Raw genomic sequence first — 23892 nt, 5'->3', positions numbered from 1 at the left:
TGTTCCATGTTAACTTAATTATTCATTGTCCACCCGCCCAGGTTTCTCGGATCCGTACTGCATGCTGGGCATCCAGCCGGACGAAAACGGCGGTCCGCCCGTGTCGCCGCTGCCGCTGCCGCCGACGCCGCGCGCCCTTTCGGCGGACATGAGCGGCGGCTTTGATAATAGCGCCACGGACTCGCCGCCGCACCGGAAGCACAGCTTCCGGCTGAGCTTCAAGCGGCGGGAGGCGGGACGGCGGGAGCAGCGCGACTCACTGGGCGGACCGGTACCGGCCAAACTCATTAAGGCGACCAGCATCAAGCCGCACACACTGACGCCCAAGTGGAACGAGAAGTTCAAATTGTAAGTAAATCCATTGCGATTCTAAGCTCTGACATTTAATGATGGATTTGTGGAACTGAATCGAAGCGGCAAGCATCAAAAGACAGGCATTTTTGTTTCCGCCCGATCGACTGATAAATGAGAAATCCTGGCAACAGCAAAATGAAATTTAAACAAATCATTGGCATTTGTGGTTCCTGTCACATGCTTCGTTTCCATATCGAATGTATTTTACGAGTTGTAAGCCATAAAAGAAACAAATTAATTTGCATTTTCCATAAATGAAGCACAAATGCACATAAGAAATGGAATAAAGCTTATATTGCAACTGCAATAAAAATGAAAGAGGCAAGGATACCAAATTTAAAATGCCCTTTTCATAACAAATGAGTAGTGATTCGTGCGATAATTAATATAACAAAGAGATTGTTGATTCATACTTTTCATGGAATAACAAATTAGTACATATTTAATTGGTTTATTGTTTCTCAGAATTCTTGTATCATTGCCTTCATTAAAGGGAAACCACATGTTCCTCGAAATATGAATCTTTTCTCAATAATTACCCAAGGTTTTTGAAATGAAACAAATTACGTGTTATTCTTGGGAAATCAACCACAAGGGTAGGGAAAATATTGTTTCAGCTTCAAAGCAAGAATAAATCGAGCTATAAATTAAATGGAGCAGAAAAGCTTAGCACCCAGAATAACCATAAATCTTTGCGGAAAAATAAATCACTTGAATTTAAATTGCACTTCCCCATATTATTACTTCCCACAGCGACATAGATGACATCAATACGGACACCTTTCACCTGGACATTTGGGACCACGACGACGAAAGCTGCGTCATGGACGCCGTTTCGCGACTGAACGAGGTCCGTGGCGTCCGTGGACTGGGTCGCTTCTTCAAACAGGTGTGTCAATCCGCTCGTCAGGGTTCGCAGGACGATTTCCTGGGCTCCGTGAACATTCCGCTGTCGGAGATCCCGTCCACCGGACTGGATGCCTGGTTTAAGCTGGAAGCACGCAGTCATCGCAGCACCGTGCAGGGTCGCATCCGGCTCAAGTTGTGGCTTTCGACTCGCGAGGATCGGAGCACTGTTAGCGAGGAGAACCACGAGCAGCAGATCCACAAGGTGGAGCAGCTCCAACAGGTATTTATGCAGCACGAGGTCACCACGCACGAGCCTTCGTGGACCTGGTGTGGTGACCTTCCGGGTCCGGCTCTGACCATTCTGCATCAGCTGGCCGTGCAGTCGGATCTCTCGGACTTACACTGCGCCATGGCCAGGTGGGTTACTATAGATTATTTCATTATTAAATATATAAATAGCTAAATTCTTTGACTGAAACTTGCTTTTGAAACAAATAATTCCATTTCCAGATATGTGGCTGCTGCCAAACTGAATCGATCTACCCCGCTGGACCCCAAGTTCCTGCATCGCCTGCTGAGCGACGTGGAGAAGCAGTGGAATCAGCCCAACCAGGAGGCACTCAGTCGAGATCTGGAGCAGTGGCTGGCGGATGCGATGAATGGCTTCGTGGAGCGCTCCCTCAACCAAATCCGTCGGCACAGGGACATCTTCCCAGCCCTCAATCCGCCATCTCTAATTCGACTGGAATTCCTGCTGCGCTGCCTGGGACTCCTCGGCTCCATGCGGGCCTTTCGCGCCGTCTGTCCATTCAATAAGGGCGTCAGGGGCGAGGTGGTCAATGCCCTGCGCAAAGGGTCCGTGATGTGGGGCCAAACGGTGATGCGGGAATCGCAGTCAATGCCCAATCCATTATCGAATTTCGTAACAACATTAACGGCGGACATTCAGCTGGGACAGACGTACTACCATGCCCTCTTCGACAAGTGAGTAGATTTTAGGATCACTTTTAGTCGCCGGTTTCGGTTAGTTACCTTTGTCCAACACCCATACCCACACCCACACGCATCGGTTTGGATTGGATTGGGTATGTGGCACACGTGTTGCCCATTAAATGGCTGGTCCAAGGTCCACGCACCCACTGTCCTCATCCTAGATATACATAAAATGTGCTCGGAACATTTAACAAAACAAGCTGGATACCGTTCGATCCCATCCCAGGATCAGGGGTTACCATGCGAACTCCGTGTTGACCCAATTGAATTGTGACCCCCACGCAAGTGGCGTCACTTCGATACCAACTAATCCGCCATCGGCGCCGGGGGCGGAGCACTTTACAGTTGCCGGTTTCTAATCAGCTTGTGCATTTGTCAAATGGCCAAGTCAAAGTCATAAAGCTAACGAGCATTAATGAGGGCCACAAAATGTTGTCATGACAGATTGCCAGCAGCGTTGAAAGTGACTGAACTAGTTCAACCCCAAAGGGCCAAGTGTTTCTCACTTAACTTCTCAAATAAATGTAACCGGAAGCGTGCATTTCCATCCGGAAGTTACCTACTGTTTAATGTAGCTTAGAATTTATAAGATACCTGTACCATTTAGGTATCAATTTAGATGCCAGCACTGGTTTCTACCACAATTTTGGAATGTCCATCAAGTGAAATGATAAATCGAACCACCTAATCGCTGAGATCACGTTACGGCCGTAAACGCAACCGGAAGTGCTTCCATAACGGGTCATTTATAGGTGCATAGAGCCGCATCCTTGGCCATCCCGCCGGACTAATCAGTCACATATTCGCCAGTTAGCGCGGCCATAAAAGGACCTTAATGAGGACATCAAGTGGCTTACACACATAAGCCCCAAATTAATTGCGCTGTCATAAAAATGCTCTCACGTTGCCCTTCTCTTTTTCGGCCCGGCGAACAACCCGGCCATCCTGACGAGGCATTTAACAAATGTCCAGGGGCTGTCAGCCAAAGTGTTGAGTGCTGAGTCCTGGAGTCGGGTAGCATTAGCAAAATTTACTTGCCGGCTAATTGCTCCATTTTCTCGCTTTAAACTCGGCAGGCCATTATTCGCAACTCTTTGGGCGGAAAGGCAGCTTAAGTGGTGATGACTGTGTCAGGTGTTTATACCATAAAAAGTTAGTTTATTTATGAGCTTTAAGACCTTTTTATTAAAAATGAGTAAATGATATTATTTGAATGAGTAGTTTGGTTATTGTAGTTATTGTGGTTATTGTTTGGTTATTGCTTACTAGCAACGAAAGTTCCAGTTCCTATCACACTAAATAACCTTTAAAAAAAGAGTCCCATGCGCAATAAAACAAAGAGAGGGAAGATATACCTTCGGGAAAAGTTAAAGAAATAATTAAAGCAATAACAAGCCGAGCGAACGAACACCTGAGATCCCATAAATCCCATAAATCGATGTCCAGCCACGTAAACGTTTCTATCTTTCTCGGCAGCACGAATGGCATACAGTACTTCAGCATCATCTACAAACAATACGATGCGATGGTGGGCGAGGAGGTGTACAGCCGGATGGCCGCTGGCCAGGTGCCCGGTGTGCGAATGAACCTATCCCAGTACGCCGTGCTCGAAGGCGATGCGGAGCCGGTGGACACCAAGCCGTTCGAGTTGTTCCTGGCCCTGCAGGAGTTCTGTCAGCTGAAGCGACACCTGTCCGCCCAGCCTCAGCCGCCGGAGAAGCCATTGGCGTTGAGCAACAGCCACGAGTGGTTTATACCTACGCTGGAGCGCTGGATGATGGTGAGCAAGGCCAAGGCGCTGCAGAGGATTAGGGCGGCCATACGTATGGATGCCATATGCGAAGGTGAGCGAATTGTGCGGTACAGCAGCTCCTCGGTGGACACGGCCAGCACGCTGCTGAACATCAAGGAGTTCTGGAAGGTGCTCAATTGGCCGGATGAGGATACGGCCATCATGATGGAGTCGCAGCTCATCGATGTGGTCTGCTCGGCGGCCATGCACTATTGCGATTTAATTCACACCGCACTGGCGGACAGTGGCTACTACGAGCAGCAGGGTCCATTCCGGTGTTCGGATGACATGTGTGTGACCGTCAACAATGTGGAGTATGTGCGTCGTACTCTGGCGGAGTTTCGTTCCGATGAGCAGCCGCTGGAGGAGTCGGCCGATAATCTTCTCGAGTCCAGTCTCACTCACATGGAGAACAGGTGTGAGCGGATACTGTCCAAGTTGGCTCCACTCATGCAGATGTCACTGCAAAAGGCCATGTTCCATCTGGCCTGGTCACCCGACTCGCTGCCCGCAAATCAAGCCATTGTACCACTGCTGGAGTACTTGGATTGCCACCTGGCTGCTCTGAACAGCGCCCTGCTCACCAAGAACTTCAACCGATCGCTGCGATTTATTTGGAAGACGGTTCTGGGCGAGATGTCCCGCCAAATGGAAACTGGTGATGAGACGGACAAGCCGACTCATTTCCACAAGCGACTCTATGAGGCACTGCAACTGCTCATCGATTTCTTTCATGCCGAGGGTCAGGGACTGCTCCTGGAGTGCCTGCACACCGAGGACTTCTGGCGCATCGAGCAGCGGCTTCAGTTCCACAAAACGGACACGGATCGGCTGATCGACATGTTCTATATGCAACGTCTGAGGGAGCAGCTGATGGCCGTCATGCCCTCGCCATATGGATCGCTGGCGGTGAGGGCCTACTTCAACCACGACTCGCTCTGCGTGGAGGTCCTGCATGCCAGGGATGTGGTGCCCCTGGATCCGAATGGCTTCAGCGATCCCTTCGTGGTCATTGAACTACTGCCGCGAAGGGTTTTCTTGCACTGCATGGAGCAGCAGACGAATGTGCATAAGGTAGGATACCAATTAACTACATTCAGCTAGAACATAACATACTTCCTACATGGAACCATAGTTTCTAAAAATATATATGTTAATTTTTGAAATATTCATACATTTAGCGTACACTCAACCCCGTTTTCGATGAGTGCTTTGAGTTCTCCGTGACCCTGGAGCAATGTTTGACCGAAGGAGCCATGATTTGTTTCACGGTGATGGATCACGATGTCCTGACGGCGAATGATTTCGGTGGCGAGGCCTATTTGGCACTGGGAAACATACCCGGTGTGGCTGACTACAGTACGAGTGTGGACAACTTCCATGGACTGAAACAAATCGAGCTGCCACTCATGGAGCAAAAGGATAAATGTGAGTAGAAAATACCCAAATAGCGTAGTTATCCTTTGATGCTATTTAAATTGTTCTACCCTCCCACCCATGAAGGCAATCCCATTTTGCAAATCCTCGAAGTGCGCGTCAATGACAAGCAGGCTCAGGACTTTGTGCGCAAACAGAAATCGCGGTTTATCAATTGATTCTAGAAAGGATAACAAAGGAAACAGGACTACCGAACGAACCGTTTGTAAAACGTTGAAAAGTGCGGATCGAGCAATGTAATTGCATCGATGGCGTTGATGTTGATATAACTTAACCAATCTAAATTGTATCCAAACCAGCATTGTATGTATTGTACTTAATCTAGTTGTTCGACAAAGACTCCTCATTCTCTTCAGTTTGTAAATGTTAGCAAGGAATCGAAATTCAAATGGTGCAAAAGTGACGAGTGACTACAAATCGGGGAATTCAGAGATTCCCCAGCTCTACACACAAAAAGTTGCTTGAACAAAATTATGAATAAATTGAAACACAAATTAGGGACTTATTAGAAGCCTAGCATTGCTGAAATTGTCACAAATTGGCAATCAAACCAAAGTTATCTACAGCAAAAATCACATATGCGAAACACACACAAAAACTTGAGCTATCTACTCCAGCACCCAGATGCGTTTTGAAGACTTTTACCAGAAAAAGACGATATACATTGTTGAAAACTCGCAAAATATCACTTGTACACTGAAACACTTTTTGGGTCAATTTAAACGAAATACGAATAATATCAGCAACAAGTATACCTAATTATACAAGCCACAATTCAGCGTCACATATTTTCTACCATACGCCAAGAAACAATCAAAAACTGCGTAACTCTGAGCTTCTTTGAAAACCCCCCAAAAAGAAACACAAGACACGATAATACACTTACTATACACAGACAGGAGAAAGCTATTTACAAAATAAATATTAAATATGAGATATATGTACATGATTTGTACATTTTATATCACGCCCAAAGGACAGTGTAACTAAGTCTAAAGTATATTTGTAAACTATTTTCTGAGCACAGATTTTGTATAAATTTATTAGACACGCGCTTGTCCCCAGAGAGGCAGCCTTCAGCTCTTTTGCTTATACACAACTTAGGGCTTTCCTTCCCATCCCCCACCCACTTTTATGGATCCAGTCTCCTTCGAAAAGAACCCCAAACCCCCAATTGGTTTAACCCACCCAGAAGGACTCGCTTCTATTGTAAATTTTGTACTATATACAAGGGTCTCTATGATGAAGGAACTTAAAACCTATGCACGCGGTTAGCTGTGTGTGTGTTATAAATAATTGAAGAAATTGTTGAAACTGTAACTCTTAACTGTAAACTGTAGCAAGAACTTTTTATACCTGTCGCTAGGGAGGCAGTGGGCGTGGCTGAGGACAATTTAAGTGGGTAAAAACTGAGGATAAAACGAAACTAAACTAAAACTAAACTACTAAAAGATGCACAACAAAGATGAAAATCCAAGTCAAATTACAACTAAATATTTTTAATATTTACACTTAACTCAAGAGATCTGCAAAGAAATTTCATGATTGTTAATCACAAGTAAATGGAGTATTATGCAAAGATGATATACATAACTATATATAGATAAATGGATACAAACTTAATCGATAAACAAGTATTTAGTTTGTAAGATAATTCTTTGGTTTCTCATCACTGCACAGCCATTCAACCTTTTTTCACTTCAAAAACTTCTTTTTTGAGTTGTGTTTTTCTATAGTTATTTTAGTCTGCCATCGCCAAGACATCGACAGTGATCAGTGACAATCCTGGACGCAGGGATGTTAGGATCCCGAGTAAAAGATATGAAACATCGAAGTAGAGTCAACGCTGTACGATCATAATTTCTTCTAAGTACTCCCACTTTCACTCAGTATCTTCCAAAGGGCACTCGTTATTTTCGAAAACTACCCACTTCAAACTGCTATCTTCCAGAATGCATGTGCAGCAAAAAGCCAGTAAGCAGACAAATAGTTAATTGGATAAATAATTAAATATAGGCCAGAGTTTGCTGTACTAACCAACCATTAACTACTGTGTTGATATGTGTACCTATGATAATTTCACAAATTCAAACACACACGCGATCGAAGAAGAACAAATAAAATGAAATCAAATCAAATTAAATTATTCATGTTACTAGCACTATTTAACAAACAAAAAAATGTGAAAAATATATGAAGCAGGCAGAGTAGGATAATTTTAAACAATTGTAAAATTTCATTTCAAAGCGAAACTGATAGAAGAATGCGGAAATTGGCCAAACAATGAGACCAAACGCATTTCCCAACCGCAACAAACCCAACAAGCAACTGAAACTGTGGAAAAACCAAGGCCAAAACATGCATAAACCTATACTAGAACTAAATATATATATATATGTATACATACATATTTGAATGTGCAATTGTTGTGCTAGTTACAGAATACAAAGGAAACCTACAAAGAGCCCTCCTACATATACAGATTGCAAATGCAAATACGAAACACTTTTAATTGCCACATTTACAAGCGACCAGCAGCTGAGATACAAAAACTGCAACTATTTTCGATGATAAAGAAGGTAACATGTATTTATTTCCCCGTTTTATTCAGGGCACATAATTCCCAACCAACAAAAAAAATAAAAAGATACCAGGGACTTGAAACTATTTTTTGTATGCCAAGACAGAACTAATTAAACAATCCACCGCCGAATCTTGATATCAATATTTTGAAGGAAACTACTGAAAACCAAGCGTAAAGAATATAGTTTTTTAAATGTGAATGCAAATACCAACGGGCCGCAATTCAGGTTCCTAAGCTCCCCTCCGTAAATATCTGAATGGATGTATCTGAATAGCAAACACCGCAAACACTAAACTATAGCTAAGTACATAAATGTGTGTCTGTGCCACAGCTAATATCAAATCAAAATGAAATCGATACGAAAGCGATAGGGAAACTAAGAATGAAACCGAGGACGAAACCCCTTAAAACATATTCAATGTAAATTCAACAAATGCTGCAGCAAATAAAAAAAACATTATCAAATTCAATCAATAAATGTCAATGAATAATTAACTAGCAAGTGTCTTTTATTCAAAAGGGTACGAAAAGGTAAATATGGGATTGCTATGGAATGGATTGCAGATTGTACTGTAGACGCCATTTTACGTAGTGACGAAGCGCACCAGCTGACAAGCAGAAATCAAAGAAACTCTTTAGGTTCTACCCTTTTTAATTGATAAGTAATTGCTGCTAGAAGAGTAAGATTCGTTATCAACTTGCTGGTAATTTATATTTGCTAACAATTTAATTTTCCAGAGAACTTTCATCTACTGATAAGCTAGAATCAATCCCGACGTCAGAGGTATGAAAACAAATTGTCGTCTTGCTGTCGGGGTTGCGGCCGGGAAAATGTTTGCGGAATTGATTTGAGGCATTATCTGGTGCACGTCAAAGGTCCGGAGTGAAAGTGTGGAAAAGCTTTTATCTAAATTAAATCCCGACACATGCGAACCCGTCGGTTTTTCCCCTGTCTTTTTTCAGCCATTTTAAGCACATGACGTACGAACGACTTGCCACTTAAAGGGGTCAACTTAAAGCGATCCTTTGAGACGACGATACATATGTACATATGTAGATGGTCTCATTGTATTTAAGGCACAACCTAAACTTTTTCACGACACTCACGACTGAGAAATCTGTGCAGTTTTATGCAACTTTTATGACACCAGAGCGCGCACACAAAAAACTTTTTACGACTTGCAGTGCCAAAGAACAAACACCAGAGCATCTCGAGCTGCGCCTGATGCGTAAAGTCAACAAAAAGTAACGAACGAGTTACTACTACTACTACCCTGAGGAACCGAGTGAGGGATTTCACAAAAAAGTGTTTGCAAAAAGTGCTGGCAGGAGGAAAACCTGAAATAGACAATGCACAAAGTATGCACAGGATCCTGTTCGTGTCAGAATCAAAGATATCCAACTTAGAACAGGACGACATTCGCTGTACGGAGCAAATAAAAAAATTAGTAAGGATTTGACACGCTGGAGATGGGGAACAAATATTTCACATATCTCAGTTTCAGATGAAAGTTAAACAACAGCTGGTAAGTGCACTTTTCAGTCCAGTGGGAAGCCATATTAAATGAAAATTAAATTTTTAAATAATATATACATTATTTTTATTTTTATCAAATTATAATTGCAAAATAATTTATGAAAGTAAACTAATGCAAACTGCGCAAATGAAAGTTGCATGAAAGTTGTTGGAAAATTTCGCGCAATATTTCTATACAAATGTCGAAAAATGTGGCATGTAATATTTTTTTACATGACTATTTTGAATACCATTTAGCGTATAAATTGCAACCTTAAACGTTCACAGAGAGAGAGAGAGAGAGCGGGAAGTGCGGGGAAAAGTGACCCAGAGAGTTGGGCCTCTGGCCCCATTATCGATGCCACTCATCCTAATGACATGATGCAAATTAAGCCCCCAACTTCTGCCCGCCAGCCAACATGACCCCTAATGCTCCAGCCAGCAGTCAAAAGCATTGCACAGTCACGTGCGGCAGCTGGCCAAAAGCGTTGCCTGTCAGCCAGTGGAGCCTAATGTAGTAAGCCCCCAATGCAGTTCACCTCCCTGTAACCCCTGTAACGCTCTCACTCCCACCCGCAACTCCTCCCACCACCCACTTAGCATCCCAGTGCACTGAAACAATTTAAATAGAGAGAAAATGTGACAAATTAACAGCTAGTTGGGGAATTATGTAGAAATAGTTTTCAAGTGTAAAAGTAATCTGCATATTGATTTTTAAGTAAAATAAAATACAACTAAAAATTTTAAATATTTTTTAAGCTTATTAACCAAATGCAAATACAAATTCTAAACTAAAGAGAATCTTTATTTATTTAAATAATGTCTTTGTTTTTATTACCTTTTTTTCTCTGTGTGCGAATGCAGTGCACGTGTTGCAGAAGTTTCGGTTAACGGTTATTAAATGCAGTTTTTGCAGTTTGACAACAAAATGCAGTCGCCAAAAGTGCAAAGTGCAGATGGTGGAGACCGGCACGGCCAGGCCAACAAAGCCACAGAGAGTGAGTAAGAGAGAGCGCGAGTATAGCTGGGAAAGAGACCGAACAGTCGGTAGTGAGGATTGAGTTGGCCAAGAGCGCAACCGGTTCGAGTCGCGTTTTAGACCAGTTTAGACCACTCACAGGTGCTGGAACGTTGTCGCAACTCTCGAGCGATCAGTTTGAGCCGAGATCGCGACGCGTTCGCTTCGATTTTGTCCAATTTTTGCAATCTCCGCGACTGCCAAACAAACAAAACAAAGTTGTACTCCAACGAAAATAAAAAAAAAATATCTGAGATAAATAACGCGCAGCAAAAGCAACTATTTTTAGCGGATTACGTGAGTGTCATTTGAATTTTTTCGGCGTGAAGTATACGCCCGATCTGCTGGCGAAAAAAAAAGAAAAAGAAAAGAACAAACAGAGTGCTGACCAAATTTGCTGGCCATCTGTATGTGTGTGTGTCTAAGCCAAAGTGTGTGCGCGAGTGTGTTTGTGTGTGTGTGTATTTGTGTGTTGGCCAGCTCCAAAACCTGCTGCTATTATTAGCCTTAGCCAAGATTATGGGCGATTTCATTATGGCGCTGCAATTTGCTGTGCCGCCGCAAAAAGCGAAACAAAAATGTAAAACAGCAGTGCCCGGGCCAAGAAGATTTGAGCCAAGTTAGACGAGTTCCGAACTCTTGGCCATTGTGTTTGGGCCGCCACACAACGACCGATTCAAGCCAACTTGCGAGAAGCTGCAACGCCTTTCATTCATTCATTCATGGCAGCGCAGGCGATTATATCATTCCGTGTATTAATGTGTTGGCTGGCATTTTGGCCAGAACCAGTAAAGGTTTTTGGCCCACACACACACACACACAGAAGCACATTGGCAGAGCGGCGACGATGTCATCGCCTTCATATTTGCATTAATATTTTTCTCCACACAACCAAACCATCGCATTGCCAATGTTTGTTTTCTCGATTTTCGGTGCAGCAGCAGCCAAGTGAAGTGTAATGAAATGTGTACAGCGGCCAAAAACTAACAACCTGTCGCACTGGCTGGCAAAAAGCGTTAACAATAAATAAGCGAAACAATACCAACAGCACGGCCAGTTCAACTGTATAACAATGAGGGGAGAAGGTAAGCCAGTTTTTGTGTTTTTATTTATTTTGTAGCCCACAACCATGCCGCGGAATAGATTCCCATATCTCTGTATATATGTATATGAAGGGAAGTTGTGTGGATGCATAGACGAGAATACAGAGAGAGAAATTCAAGGACACATGTTTCATAACAAAATTAGATCATTTGAAGATTTGCTAACTCAATTGAGACTGTGAATTTTCAATTAAATTTAAACTTTTCAGAGTTTTCAATTTCTATTACGATATATTTAATGGTTTCTTATAATAATGACTTAGGATCAAACGATTGGGTTTTTAAACTGATTTATAAATCATCTCTAGTATTTTTCGGGCACATCAATTTTTTTTAAATTTATTTATTTGTTAACAATTAGCTTTTGGCGCAGTGTAATTGCATTTCGAGCATCTTAAGGCTGCCATCCACCTTCAGTTTCAATTTCCGCAAAACGTTGAACCGAACTCAGCTTTTGCCTTTGCGTGGGTGGTGATTCCATTGATTACGCACCGGTTGACCCTGAAAGTGTCAGCCAAATGTTGTCTGTGGACTGGCCTTATATGAGCACGATTTTCGGTCTTTTGTCGTTCAGTTTGTTCGCCTCTCGATGGCCGAAGGAGGAGTGCTTATGTCATTTGTCAACGGACCAAAAATGATACTCCGCACCGAAATCCGTTGGCAATTCGAGTGAAAAGGCACTCTTTGGTCATTTGGCAGCAAGACTGCAATCTGTGGAATTGCCTTTAGGCGACAGGGAGACCAGTACAAATGCCAATACCAAATGGATCAATGAGTGAAATTTAATGTGCTTATATGCATTTAATTTATGGCTTTCACTTTTCGCCCGAAAGTGACAATCGTGATGGCAAAAGGCATATCAAGCGAATGCTTTGACATAAGCCCTTACCCAACCAATATTATCATATGGCAGACTAGGAAAAGCGTTTTCAATGGGCTGCTGGCTTATCTATATGGTGTATCTGCAGCTCCCATAGTTACCATAGTTCAGATATAAGAGAGAAAAAACCCCCCAATGTAACTAACCCACTGTGCATAACAGAACTTGCTTTTGGTTTTGGTTTTGCTTGTTCAGTTGGTTGGATTTTTCTTCGGCACTATTTCATCGTGTCTTCGCCGTTGGCCATGTTTATGCTTAAAAGCCAGCCATGCTTAGCACGCTGGCCATCCAATAAAAGTTGCAGCTAGAAATTCAAAACCAACGCCAGCGGCCAAGTGTTTCTAGTTTTTCGCTTAAACCCCCCTGTTTTTTTTTTTTTTTTCTTTTGGTTTGATGACAATGTTTTGATAATAATGATAATTTTCTGTGTCTCTTATTGTGCTGGGGTTTTTCTCGTTTGGGGTCAACATGAAGTTGTGAGTTTCGTGATTGCGCCGAATTCGGTAACAATTAGAGTTTTGGCGATGATAGCTTTTTAGCTAAAGAAAAAAAGCCACTGCTCATGGTCAGCAGCGTAATTCGCAAGATGCAGGGAAAGTTACGTAATGCTGCTGCGGCTGTTGCGGTTCAGCGCAGACAGGTTTTAAACGGCCAATTTGCAGCTGCACACGGTGCGTATACGTGTTAAGCGAGAAACTAGCGATTCATTGACTCCAAGCCACAGTAAAATTTAACCGAAGAGGGTATATGTATACCCACATTTGGGTACCCAAATGTATATGTATATGCAAAATACTCATCAGAAAACACAAATCAATCAGAGCTAATCACTCTTGGCAAGTTGGTTATATAAAGTCAAGTTACTATACACAAATATGCATAAATAAACTCCCAGCTTTCGCAGTCTTTCTCATTTTTCGATGTTTGCGTGTGAATCGGAAAGACAACTAAAAACTGAACCTAAAAACCAAACCAACCATTATGCAGGTACGAATTATCCAACCAACTGCAACTTTCATCTGACATTTGAGGCGACTGTATGCAATTGAAATCTGCAAACCGGCAGATGACTTGGTGATGGTGATGTCATCATCACATGTAATTAATGCCTCGTGTCGCTTGCACATTCATTGCGTGCAAATTATACGAAAAAGTATCCGACATTCAAACATTCAGACATTCAGGCATTCCGCGGTTGCATTCGAGCTATATAAATCAGCGATCGAGTCGCAGATCGATGCTAAGTTGAATGCTTATTGAATCAATGATGCCAACCGGTTTTGGCTCCGATTTCTGATGGCTGATTCGATTTTTTAGGGTATCAGCCAGCAGCAAATTATGGGTTTCATTAGACTCTCAACAGCGATTTCAAAGGCCATTACTGGCATTCTTATTATTGTGTTTACAACGCTTATGCATAATTCTAAAGAATATTGACTGGTGAAATTTAATTGGTTGCTAAACATTTATTCAGAAATATATGTATAATTGCCTAAGAGCATCTTAATAACTTGAAAAAACTGTGTTAGAAACTAAAACAAACATAATTTATATACTACTTCCTTAATTTGTTCTATGCTCCCACTAGTTTAAGCCCCAAATAAATCCTATCGCATTTCATTTGGCCTGGGAAACAATTAGAAGTGTATAAACAATAAACAATGCTCAATATGCAAAACCTCTTCACTGCTCAATCCATAATTCAATCGGAGGCGAATTCCAAGCCATGGCAACGTCCTCAGTTTCAACATCTAATTGAGTGAGCAAGCATTTGATGAAATGTGCCCAAAAACCGAGAAGCAATCAAAAAATGGCAAAAGAAGCAAAAGAAGCTGAAACTTGTTGAAAGCACACACAGTTTTTTGGCTTCTCGAGTGCCTTAAGCTTAAACAATGCCAGCCAAACCGAGATTCTGTGAGCCACACTTGACATTAAAGCATTTTCTCAGGGGCCACATAACACGCCCCCACAAATCTTCGACGTGGCTACGAAATTATACATGTATTCCGAGCAAAAGCAAATAATATACAACATCAAGTTAGTTGGCCAAATTATAAAAGGCAACACCCATCTCATAAATCGCTGTCTGCGTTTCGCCGCCAAAAGACCTTGACGGCCAGCCAAAATACAATAACTCTATAAACAAATATACAATGGGGGAGAAAAAGAAGTCTCAAGATTGTGTTTGATACTTAGCGCAGATTCGTTAAGTTCAACATATTTAGTTTGTTTACTACTTCTATGATCTAAGCTCATCTTCATCACGAGAGTCGCGTCATCGCAAAATACGTTGATTACACGGAGATGTCATGCAAACATTAGGGTATAATTACATAAGTTAATTTTTTTTTATTTTGAGGAAAACCCAAATGGAGTTCCTGAATGGAGAAAAACTGGTGTTGGAATTTCCGCCATGCCGCGAAATAATTGTGAAACAATGAATGTGCACAAACAAAAAAAAAACGGCCTAACGAGTTGCAATATTAATTAATCTCCATCCGTGTCCCGGCTGCATTAGAATACTGGTATCCGCCACCAACTGGGCATTCTCAACACCGATCCATTCCGATCCAATCCAATCCAAGCCAATCCGCTACTATCGGAGCAGCTGCAGCCTAGCGTGGGAAACCGATGGCGATGCAAACTGGCCAAGGCGGACACTGGCGGTCCGGGATGCTAGGTGGAGTGGTGGACGTGGATATATAGCCACGATCTGGAGCCCCGAGTTTGCATATGCTCATGTGTGGATTGCTGCCGCATTGGTTTATTATTTGATATTTAAGGTCTGCTCTTATTTGTTTCCATCGCTTTTTTCATTTGCCCTGTCAAGTGTACTTACCAACATTATTGTCAACTGGCTGTGTTGTGCAATGGAAATTAATGCAACAGATTGATAGCAAAGCGCAAGTACAGGCGATACTCACTACAATCACTTTCTTATTTAATTGAAAGTATTTTGTTTTTCAAGTTAACATCAGACTTAAATTATGTGTTTTTAATTAACTCGATGAATCAGAACTGAGTCTTATGAATCAACTCATTAAGCACGGTAGGTTCATTAAAAATGCATATATATATGTTTCTAATTGGTTTGAAAGATATGTCCGAAAAAAGAAAGTACAACTAGTTTTTAAAACCGAGCCAAAAGTTTCGTATTTTATTATAATAGGTGCAACTCCCATATGGTTATAGTTTAAAAAGGCATAATAACACCAAATTGGCTTAGGTAGTTTCGCCTGTATTTGCATTGCACCACTTGTTTGCAACTCGATCTTTATGTTCGTCTGTAGATCAATAGATTACTGCGACTATGGGGTTTACGAGGTCGTAAAAGTGGCGCAGTGTTTAGTTTAGTGGGTCTGTCTGCCTTTGATGTTCAGTCGAGAGAGGCACTTGTGCAGTTATTTGAACTACGTGTATTAATGAAACCGAATTATGTGCACAGGCGGTCGTCGGAAAGGAAAATGGAAAAGCGGTGGCAGGCGGCGGGAGGGGGGGTTGGCAGAACGAAAGAAAAGCTATAACGGTGCGGCTGTGTAGCGGTGGCATGCAGTCAAAGAGATACATTTTGGGCTCCCTACTGGCTTGGCTGACTGCCCATAAATAAGGCAAACAGGTTTACCCATGGCAGTCACCCCCCTCCCAACCAAAAAACCACCGAAACCACCAGCGAACCACTGGAGCCACCACCACCTCAGCCCAAAAGCAAGAATATTTATTATGCGCATTGTTTTGGGTGCCATTTAGACCGTGTGCCACAGATACGTATCTGTGCGGACTCAAGAACGCAGTTAGAATTATACTAAAGTACTGAAAACACCTGACGATCTCTATCTGCATCGGTTCTGCTCGGGGACCTGGTTAATGTGGCACAACAGCGTTGGTAATAATCTTGGTAGTAATCCAGACGCCTGTCTAAGTAGATCATTCATTGTGCTGTTGCCAATCGAACGACACCCTTGTTTGCACTCAAGCCAAAGTGAAAATCAATTTACTTATTCCATATGGCAGGGAAGGCAACCTAGGGAGTGCAATAATGCCGGAAGACGACACCATTAGCCCACATGACCATATTGGAAAAGTGGGCTAATGAAGTGCGAATGGCCAAGTGTGAACTCCACCACATATTGATGCGGAATATGTTGGTGGAATGAAAGGCGGGCATAGAAGTACTTAGCTACTGGTTACTCTTAGTACTTAAATAATATATACCCTGTAATTTAAAGGGACAATACTAAGTATCAATACAATCTTGACCGCATTTCGAATGAGCTTCAAAGAACTACAAATCAATGAGTAATTTTTTTCAATCAGCGGATTAGCTTGATCCCCCAGTAAAAAAAGTAGAACAATGGAACTTAACTTTGTGCCAAATCCGCAAATCATCTTGGACCTTTTGGACTTTCAAGTGTGCCTGCTCATGTTCTAAGCCCTTGAATCCAAATGTTCTGTTTTTGGTGGAGTTTGGAGCCCAAAGACAACTGTTGCGTTTGATGTGCAAAATGGGGGGCATGTGGAGTCATACATATGTGGCAAAAATGGGAAAGGAGGATGGGGTTGATTGAAATTGATGTGGCAAACGTGACGCAGTCGAAATAGGGACCTTTTTAGACACCTCACATGACCACTTCATCGTTTCTTGGCCAACAAACAACAGCTTCATTTTGGCCTTAAAATATAAAAAAAAGCAAAACAACCGAATGTTGTAAACAATTTTTGCTGTTGCCTCAAGTGAGCTTGCAAAAAATAAAAAATGAAAGAATCAAAGGGAAAAAATTGAAAGAGGATGGAGGTGGGCGCGGTTTTTTTCTTCTTTTTTTTTTGGGAGGAGGAAGTGGCCTAGCTAAGGCCGTTAAGTCAACTTTCTCCACCCGATTGTTGGGATTTAATATTGTTTGCAACGCCAATTGTAAACTTCTTTTCGAGTCCGTTTCTGTGCAATTCTTTTTCCGCCTCATATCGGCCATTGATTTTAATGGCTTACTCGACGCGCCGCAACATTAGAAACACGCAGCAATAAATGGCTTAAAAATTAATAAAAGAAATATGGCATCTTTATCGCACTTTCATCGCCCAGTGCCCGCACTTGGCCATAATTAATTTGCCTTTGCCTTTGCCTTTTTGGCCAAAAAGCCTGACGACGTGAGCGAGCATTTGATGGCTAGAAAGTTTTTGAGCAGGGGGTGTCTGGTTGGTTTTTTCGGCCATTTCGCACGGCTTTTGCCTTTTGTCGTTGTCAAAATGTTTTGCCAACTGACCGCCCATTTGAATTCTTTTTGGCCAACTTGTTGGATTACCATGGGTCGCTTTGAAAGGGCCACAGTGAAATTACATTTTATGCGTTGAAAGTTTTAGCCCTGTTAGTTTCCAAGTTCAACAGAACTTGCCCATCTTGCTTTATGAATAATATATGGCATTGTATAATATTTTTGTAAAATGTACATAAATAAAGGATCCTGCCCATTGTACAACTGAATAATTTTAAACGCTGCTCATTTTTCAAGTCTGCGCGCCCTTTTCGGAATCCGCGGCGGCCTCTTTTCTACGTTCGTTTGTGTCTTTAATAGCCGGCAGGGTTAAAAATTTAATGGAAAAACGTTTTAATAAATCAGTTAAGTGGTCTTGCCGCTTTTTTCACCCCTGCCCCTCCCCTGCTCTTTGCGGCTAATTACACGCATTAGTGTTGGCCAGTCCCACATCCCCAGGTCGTTTTCTTTGGTGTGTTAACAGCCGCACCGGTGTCTCCAGCTTCAGCTCCATCTCTCATGGATCCGAGCTCCACATCTGGAACTCCATATACACACATGTATATATATATATATATATAGACCCATATAGCCTGCAGACCCTCGTCGCAATGTCGGCCATGCAGCGCGTAATTTAGCAATTAAAAGCGATTAACGCGCAGCAGACATGGCTACTTAGTGTCTAAGATCGGCGACTAGACTACGCATTATATACCTACTTGGTTATATATAGTTGGATGTGGCCAGTTTGAAGAGCGCAGCAAATGAGCATTATGTGTCTGACTCCCAATAATGCAATCAAATTTTATGCTGATTATCGAAAACATGCAGCCAAAGTTAATAGTCGTGCGCAATTAAGCGAGGCTATTCTATTCGAATGCATTTGAGTGTTTTTGATTCGAGACTCGAATATTCATAAATTCCCAGCGGTATACTTATACTTATGTGCTCGCTTAACGACTTATGAAATGGGGTTTAAGGCTTGGAGAACACCAAACTATTTGGTTTGCTATTGTGCAGAAGGCTTTAAATTTTGTTATTTACTTAAAGCCCAGATTCCCAGATACATCAGGTTAAACATTCACAAATTCCAAAACGTTTTATTAAACAAACAAAAAAAATGGCTTAACCCATAACATTTGCTGATTTATGGATATTAAAAGATACTGCAGCGAATGGTAATGGTAATTGTAAAATGCATATAACAGACTCAAATTTCGCAGAATGACATGGTAAAGTGTGTTATTATTTATTCTAGCGAATTCTGGGGGATATTTATTGCAACTTTTGGCCAGGTAAAGTGGATATCCCCTGCCAACTCCACATCCTTCGGCCGAACATCACCGGGAATTTTTTGTTTTTTGTGAAAGGCGAACCAATGCGGGTTGACTGTTACAGATTTGTTCGATGGCAACTGGCCTGGCCTGCAGTTCTAGTGAATGCCATGGCCCAGTTTTTTTTTCGGCCACATCCATGGCATGGAGGGGGAGCAAAACTTTCTAAACCGCGCCCCCAGATGAAAAAAACAAGAAAAATATGCCTCTCTGGCCATGAAATTTGCATGCTGACCACAAGTTTTCTGCTCCACCAGCAAGTTCAAGTCGTTCAACCTTTACGACACTTGACCACAACTCTTGCAGTGGAGTGCATTTTTGTGGTCATTCACTTTGGCGATGGCGCCTCGCCTGGTTTCTCACCTGGGCGTTGGTGTTACACAAATTGCCGCGAATTAACTTCTCGTTTTCAGCGACGAGCAATGACTTCCGCTCTTAACCCATTGTTGCCCCTGCACCAGCGGAAGCAGCGAAAGTGGTGAAATCCATCGAAGACAATGGTGGAGGCGCCACCGCTTCAACGGTCGGTCGAACGACAAAATGCAAATTTCTTGTAACCCGGTCCATCTAAAATGCTTTACGAGTGATGGGGCAAGAGCATATAGTACACAGAGAGAAAAAAATGGATAAAGTTTAATATGATATTCAATATGATATTCTGTTGTAGGAAACTTAACTTCAGAAGGTTATATGTTTCAGAAACTATATGTTACTAAATATGTATTTCAGCGCAAAATTTATACAGCATGATACTTTAATATAGTTTTTTTAAGTGTGACATATGGTTGCCCCCTTATAAGTAAGAAGCATATATATTTTATATATATATATGAAACTAACGATGCTCTCGAGTGAGTTCTCGAGGCTTTCACGGTTTATTAAGGCTGTTTATGTGGCGTTAAATGTTAAGGCCTCTCTGTGCGCCAAGGTAAATGGTAAATGCGGGAACAAATACATTTTAATGGCATTCGCATTCCATTTGCTTGGCCCCGCAAAAGGAAAAGGCTTTAATATAAGTCAGGCCTAACAAAACAAACCCCAAAAACCGCATAAACAAATCAATGTGCGGAGTGGAAATCCGACGCATGGGAGTTGCAAGTCCGTCGTCTTTGATGGCCGCCAAGTGATAGAAGTGGTCAGAAATCAGTGGAATACATACATACTCGCAGCCAAAGAGGCCAAATGGAGCGGTTCGAATCCAAGCCAGAGCCACGGGGACCACACAGATGAAAGGGTCGCTCGCCCTTTCAGTTTTCTTCTCTTAATTTTTTTTTTTTGTTTTCTCCTAAGGTTCCTTGTCTCCCAAACTCCCCGAACCGCACACCCAATTCGATTTTTCATTTGACGACGTACCCGCCCACACCATAAATGTATGTTTGTGTCCCCAGGCACAGAAATCACCGCATTGAACTTGAAAGTTGGCTATGGGTGTAGAGGGTCTGGACCGAACTGAACCGCAAAGAGACCCCCACACGAGTCCACAGATCCAGATCCCAACTGACAATTGTATCGCGATTGACCGCCGGGCAGGGCACAAATGTAAATGCACTCGGCGATTGGCTTCAGCTGAAATAATAAGAAGGCTGGCCGCCATTTCTGTGGAGGATTGGCGAGCGGAGCAGGAGGAGCAGGCAGCCCATCCTAGCTGGAACAACTTGCCGCGATAACGACACCCTTTAATTGGCCTAATCGAGGCAATAACTCAATTTTATCAGCTGCCAGGCGTTAATGATATGCTGCGAAAAAAGGAAGCCCGCAAATTATAAACAGCCAGATTCGTTAAAAATAAATATATATATCTGATTACGGACAGTTGAGTTGTGCAGCTGATTTTTCTTCAAAGCATTATGCTAATAATAAGAGGCTGCATGATATGGGCACAAATCTCAAACAGGTTCGTTAAAATTCTTGGCAAAACATCTAAAAGTGAGACGAACTCTTGTTTTTCCATTATATGGCTACTTTTGATTGACATATTCGAGTGTCATAAGTAGAACTCATAGTTGGCAAGGGGTTAATGATGCACAGAGGAAAATCAGGTATCATATATATCTAAACTATCTTACCTGTTGATTGACATATACGAGTGTGATAAAAATGCTGATTTATGAGCAACTGGGGTGCGTAAACAAATGCATGGGAACATCGGACAGTTTGCGGCCGATGGAACCAGTTTGCCCTTAACCCGCTGGCGCTCCCTTTCATCAACTGTCACCTCGGTGCGATCGGGTTGGATGGGATTGGAGTGACGCACCCAGAACCGAGCACTACGTGACCAAGTGACAAATTGCCAGCGAATGGCGAATGCGAAGGACAGGCAACTTCAATTTCTCTGCCATGAACTTGAAAGAACGAACGAACGAGCGAACGAATTTCTCCAACTTGGCTGAGTGCCTGCGGTGTTCCTGGTGGCCAGGATGGTTGGCATGGGTATGGGATATGGGGGCGAATTTAACGGAAAAGTGCAACGAACTGCCATTCCCAATCATTAAGCTGGGTGTGTCCTCCGCTCGGGAACCATAAATTGATATAAGTTATGCAAGGCGTAAGGGAAGTTTAAGGTCTGTTTTGATTGCAAAATGGAATTAATGGATGCAGAGAATCCTCCATGGACGACTGCCAGCTTATCGAAATACCTCTGAGTTTATGATCCTTTGTCGCGGGTTTCAATTAACTGCTGCACTTAGATAAGGTAGAATGTTTAATATAAACATTATCTCGCATTATTTTCCATTGAAAAACATTTCCTCTGGAGTTGCTTGAAATTTTTAATGATCCAGATGATGCTCTGGAGTTTTTGTGTAATTTTAATAAATATTAACTATTCAACTTGTACAACGAGCAGAGAACACAGAGCCATGAAACTTTACATTACGCTTGTGAAATTCAAACAAACCAGTTATTTTATTGAATATGGCTGCTGTCTGCAGTCTGCAGTCGAATGAAACTTTCATCGCTCTAATTAAAAGTTCTAAGCTAGTCGATAAAGTGAAGCCAAAACCTAATTGCCATGAAGTCGAGCTCATCGTGTGTTTGTTTTGCTTTACTTACCCATTGCAGGCACCTCGAGGAATTGCTAGACGGGTCCATTAGCAGTCAATCAGCCGCAGAGAAGAGCCAGCAAAAGATACAGATACAGGCGGAGCAAAAGATACAGGATGCACGAGAGACAAGTGAAGAAGTGAGTAGCGCGGATGGGCCACTTAGCGGCTAATATAGCGGCGATAACATTTGCGATCCAATTACAGGTTGAAGGGCAGCCATTATGTGGCCACGCACGGTCGCCTTACTCCGGATCCGCCCTACGTCCACTCGAACCGTGGCTACTCCACCGACGGCGATGAGACCCACTCCCACCGGGCGCCCTCGGAGCGCACCTACTCGGAGTACACGCTGACCCACGAGCGCATCTCGCCGCAGTACAATGGTTCGCGCAAGAAGCGCTCCTCATCCTCGAATGGACACCACCAGCACCTGCAGAGCAGCTACAGCCACAGTCAGATGGGCCTCTCCAGTTCGCCGGACAACGGAGGACCTCGCTCCCTCAGCGGACCGCCGCCCACGCGCCAGCCACCGCGTGCTCCGTCCGCCCTGAGCTACGACCAGGCTGGTGACGCCGGCAGCGACATCTATGTGACCAGTGCCGCCTACAAGGCGCCCTCCGAGATCAGGTGCGTTGTTACAACTACATAGCATATTATACATATCTAAACTATCTATCATCCATTGCAGTCGCTACAGTCAGCGTCCAGTGTCGCGAGGAGCTCCACGGAGTGTTTACTCGGTGGCCAGTACGGCCAAGACCGGACGCAGTGCGCGCTCGACGACTCGGCGAGGCGCCAAGGTGGAGACGATGTCCGCCCCAAATCCATTTTGCCCCAATGTCAAGGGCGTGTGCTGCCTGATGCTGTTGCTCAACTTGGGCCTGATCCTGGTGACGCTGGGATTCGTCATTGTGGTGCAGTTCTATGAGCCACTGTACGTGTGGATACTGGGAATTGTGTTCCTGGTCTTCGGCTTCCTCACGCTGATCGGCTGCATGATCTACTGTGTGTACGTGTTCCGGGATGCGAAGACGCCGTCGCAGGTGCGCAACGAGGATCTCTACTGGACGCGGCACTGGCAGAAGAATATCGGATACACGCCGCAGGAGATCAACTACAAGGCGGACAAGTATGATGCCTACTCGGATCGCTATTCGGTTAGCAAGCTGAGTGGCAAATACTCGGATCGCGAGAGCCAGCGATACTGATTGTTATGCATATGTACATATGTATGTACATACATATGCGGTTTGATGAAAGGGGATCCTTTGGGCGGAGAAGAAATATGAATAGCCACATATAAACCACTTATATCTTAACTAATTGTAAGACTATCTACTAGTTCTAAACGGTTATTAACAAGGCCCCTCAACGTACCTGCTGCAAGTTGCTTGCTGGTTTGTATGTTTTAAGAGTGAAACTGACGGGAGACGCGAACGCGAGGATGCAACGGAGTATTGTAATCTGCCATATTTGAGAAGGTTTATTAGGTTTGATTTGGCTAATCAACAGGAGAGTTTTATGCTAAAATTGTAACTGCAATTGTAACACACGAGAAATAAACAAGCAAATAATACCTACTAGAGACAACGCGGCGAATTTGTTTTATTTTCAAACAGTGCTTTCTATTCTTTAGTTTCGATTACTTGATTCCCTTTTTTTTGAGTGTAATAAAATATTCCATATGGCAACTCTTATTAGTCTGGTAGCCTATACAGTTGTGGTATTTTTCCAGCGTGGTA

The 23892-nt window shown here is 43.0% G+C and overlaps 2 protein-coding genes across 5 annotated transcripts in view; both read left to right on the top strand.

The window, feature by feature from the left end:
• LOC6737106 (BAI1-associated protein 3) overlaps nt 1–8504 on the top strand; it is a 52857-nt gene extending 44353 nt beyond the window's left edge. Inside the window, exons 8-13 of the mRNA XM_039293053.2 lie at nt 42–348; nt 1108–1620; nt 1714–2187; nt 3673–5062; nt 5170–5416; nt 5492–8504. Coding sequence (XP_039148987.1) covers nt 42–348; nt 1108–1620; nt 1714–2187; nt 3673–5062; nt 5170–5416; nt 5492–5583 — 3023 coding nt within the window. The 3' untranslated portion in view covers nt 5584–8504. The remainder of the gene's footprint in view (nt 1–41; nt 349–1107; nt 1621–1713; nt 2188–3672; nt 5063–5169; nt 5417–5491) is intronic.
• A 2140-nt stretch (nt 8505–10644) lies between these two features.
• Nucleotides 10645–23740, top strand: LOC6737105. 4 transcript variants are annotated; one of them, XM_016170072.3, is made up of 5 exons: nt 10645–10840; nt 11485–11628; nt 22167–22287; nt 22355–22777; nt 22839–23740. In XM_016170072.3, exons 3-5 carry the CDS (start codon nt 22265–22267, stop codon nt 23356–23358), a joined length of 966 nt encoding a protein of 321 aa, XP_016030732.1. In that variant the 5' UTR covers nt 10645–10840; nt 11485–11628; nt 22167–22264; the 3' UTR covers nt 23359–23740. The 4 variants fall into 4 exon arrangements, with proteins under 4 accessions (XP_016030732.1, XP_016030730.1, XP_016030733.1 ...); XM_016170070.3 differs by having other exon boundaries at nt 10645–10950; nt 11482–11628; XM_016170073.3 differs by having other exon boundaries at nt 10645–10956; nt 11482–11628.
• Nucleotides 23741–23892: the final 152 nt, after the last annotated feature.

This window comes from Drosophila simulans, chromosome 3L, assembly GCF_016746395.2.
Source record: "Drosophila simulans strain w501 chromosome 3L, Prin_Dsim_3.1, whole genome shotgun sequence".
Lineage (NCBI taxonomy): Eukaryota > Metazoa > Arthropoda > Insecta > Diptera > Drosophilidae > Drosophila > Drosophila simulans.
The sequence above is the reverse complement of the archived record's forward strand: the minus strand, read 5'-3'. Positions and strand labels throughout refer to the sequence as shown.

What these genes read in the sequence shown, in the direction of transcription:
- LOC6737105 (XM_016170072.3), top strand. Translation starts at nt 22,265, where the DNA reads ATGCACGAGAGACAAGTGAAGAA. An exon ending in CACGAGAGACAAGTGAAGAA is followed by an intron (nt 22,288 to 22,354) that starts GTGAGTAGCGCG and finishes ATCCAATTACAG; the next exon opens with GTTGAAGGGCAGCCATTATG. An exon ending in AAGGCGCCCTCCGAGATCAG is followed by an intron (nt 22,778 to 22,838) that starts GTGCGTTGTTAC and finishes CATCCATTGCAG; the next exon opens with TCGCTACAGTCAGCGTCCAG.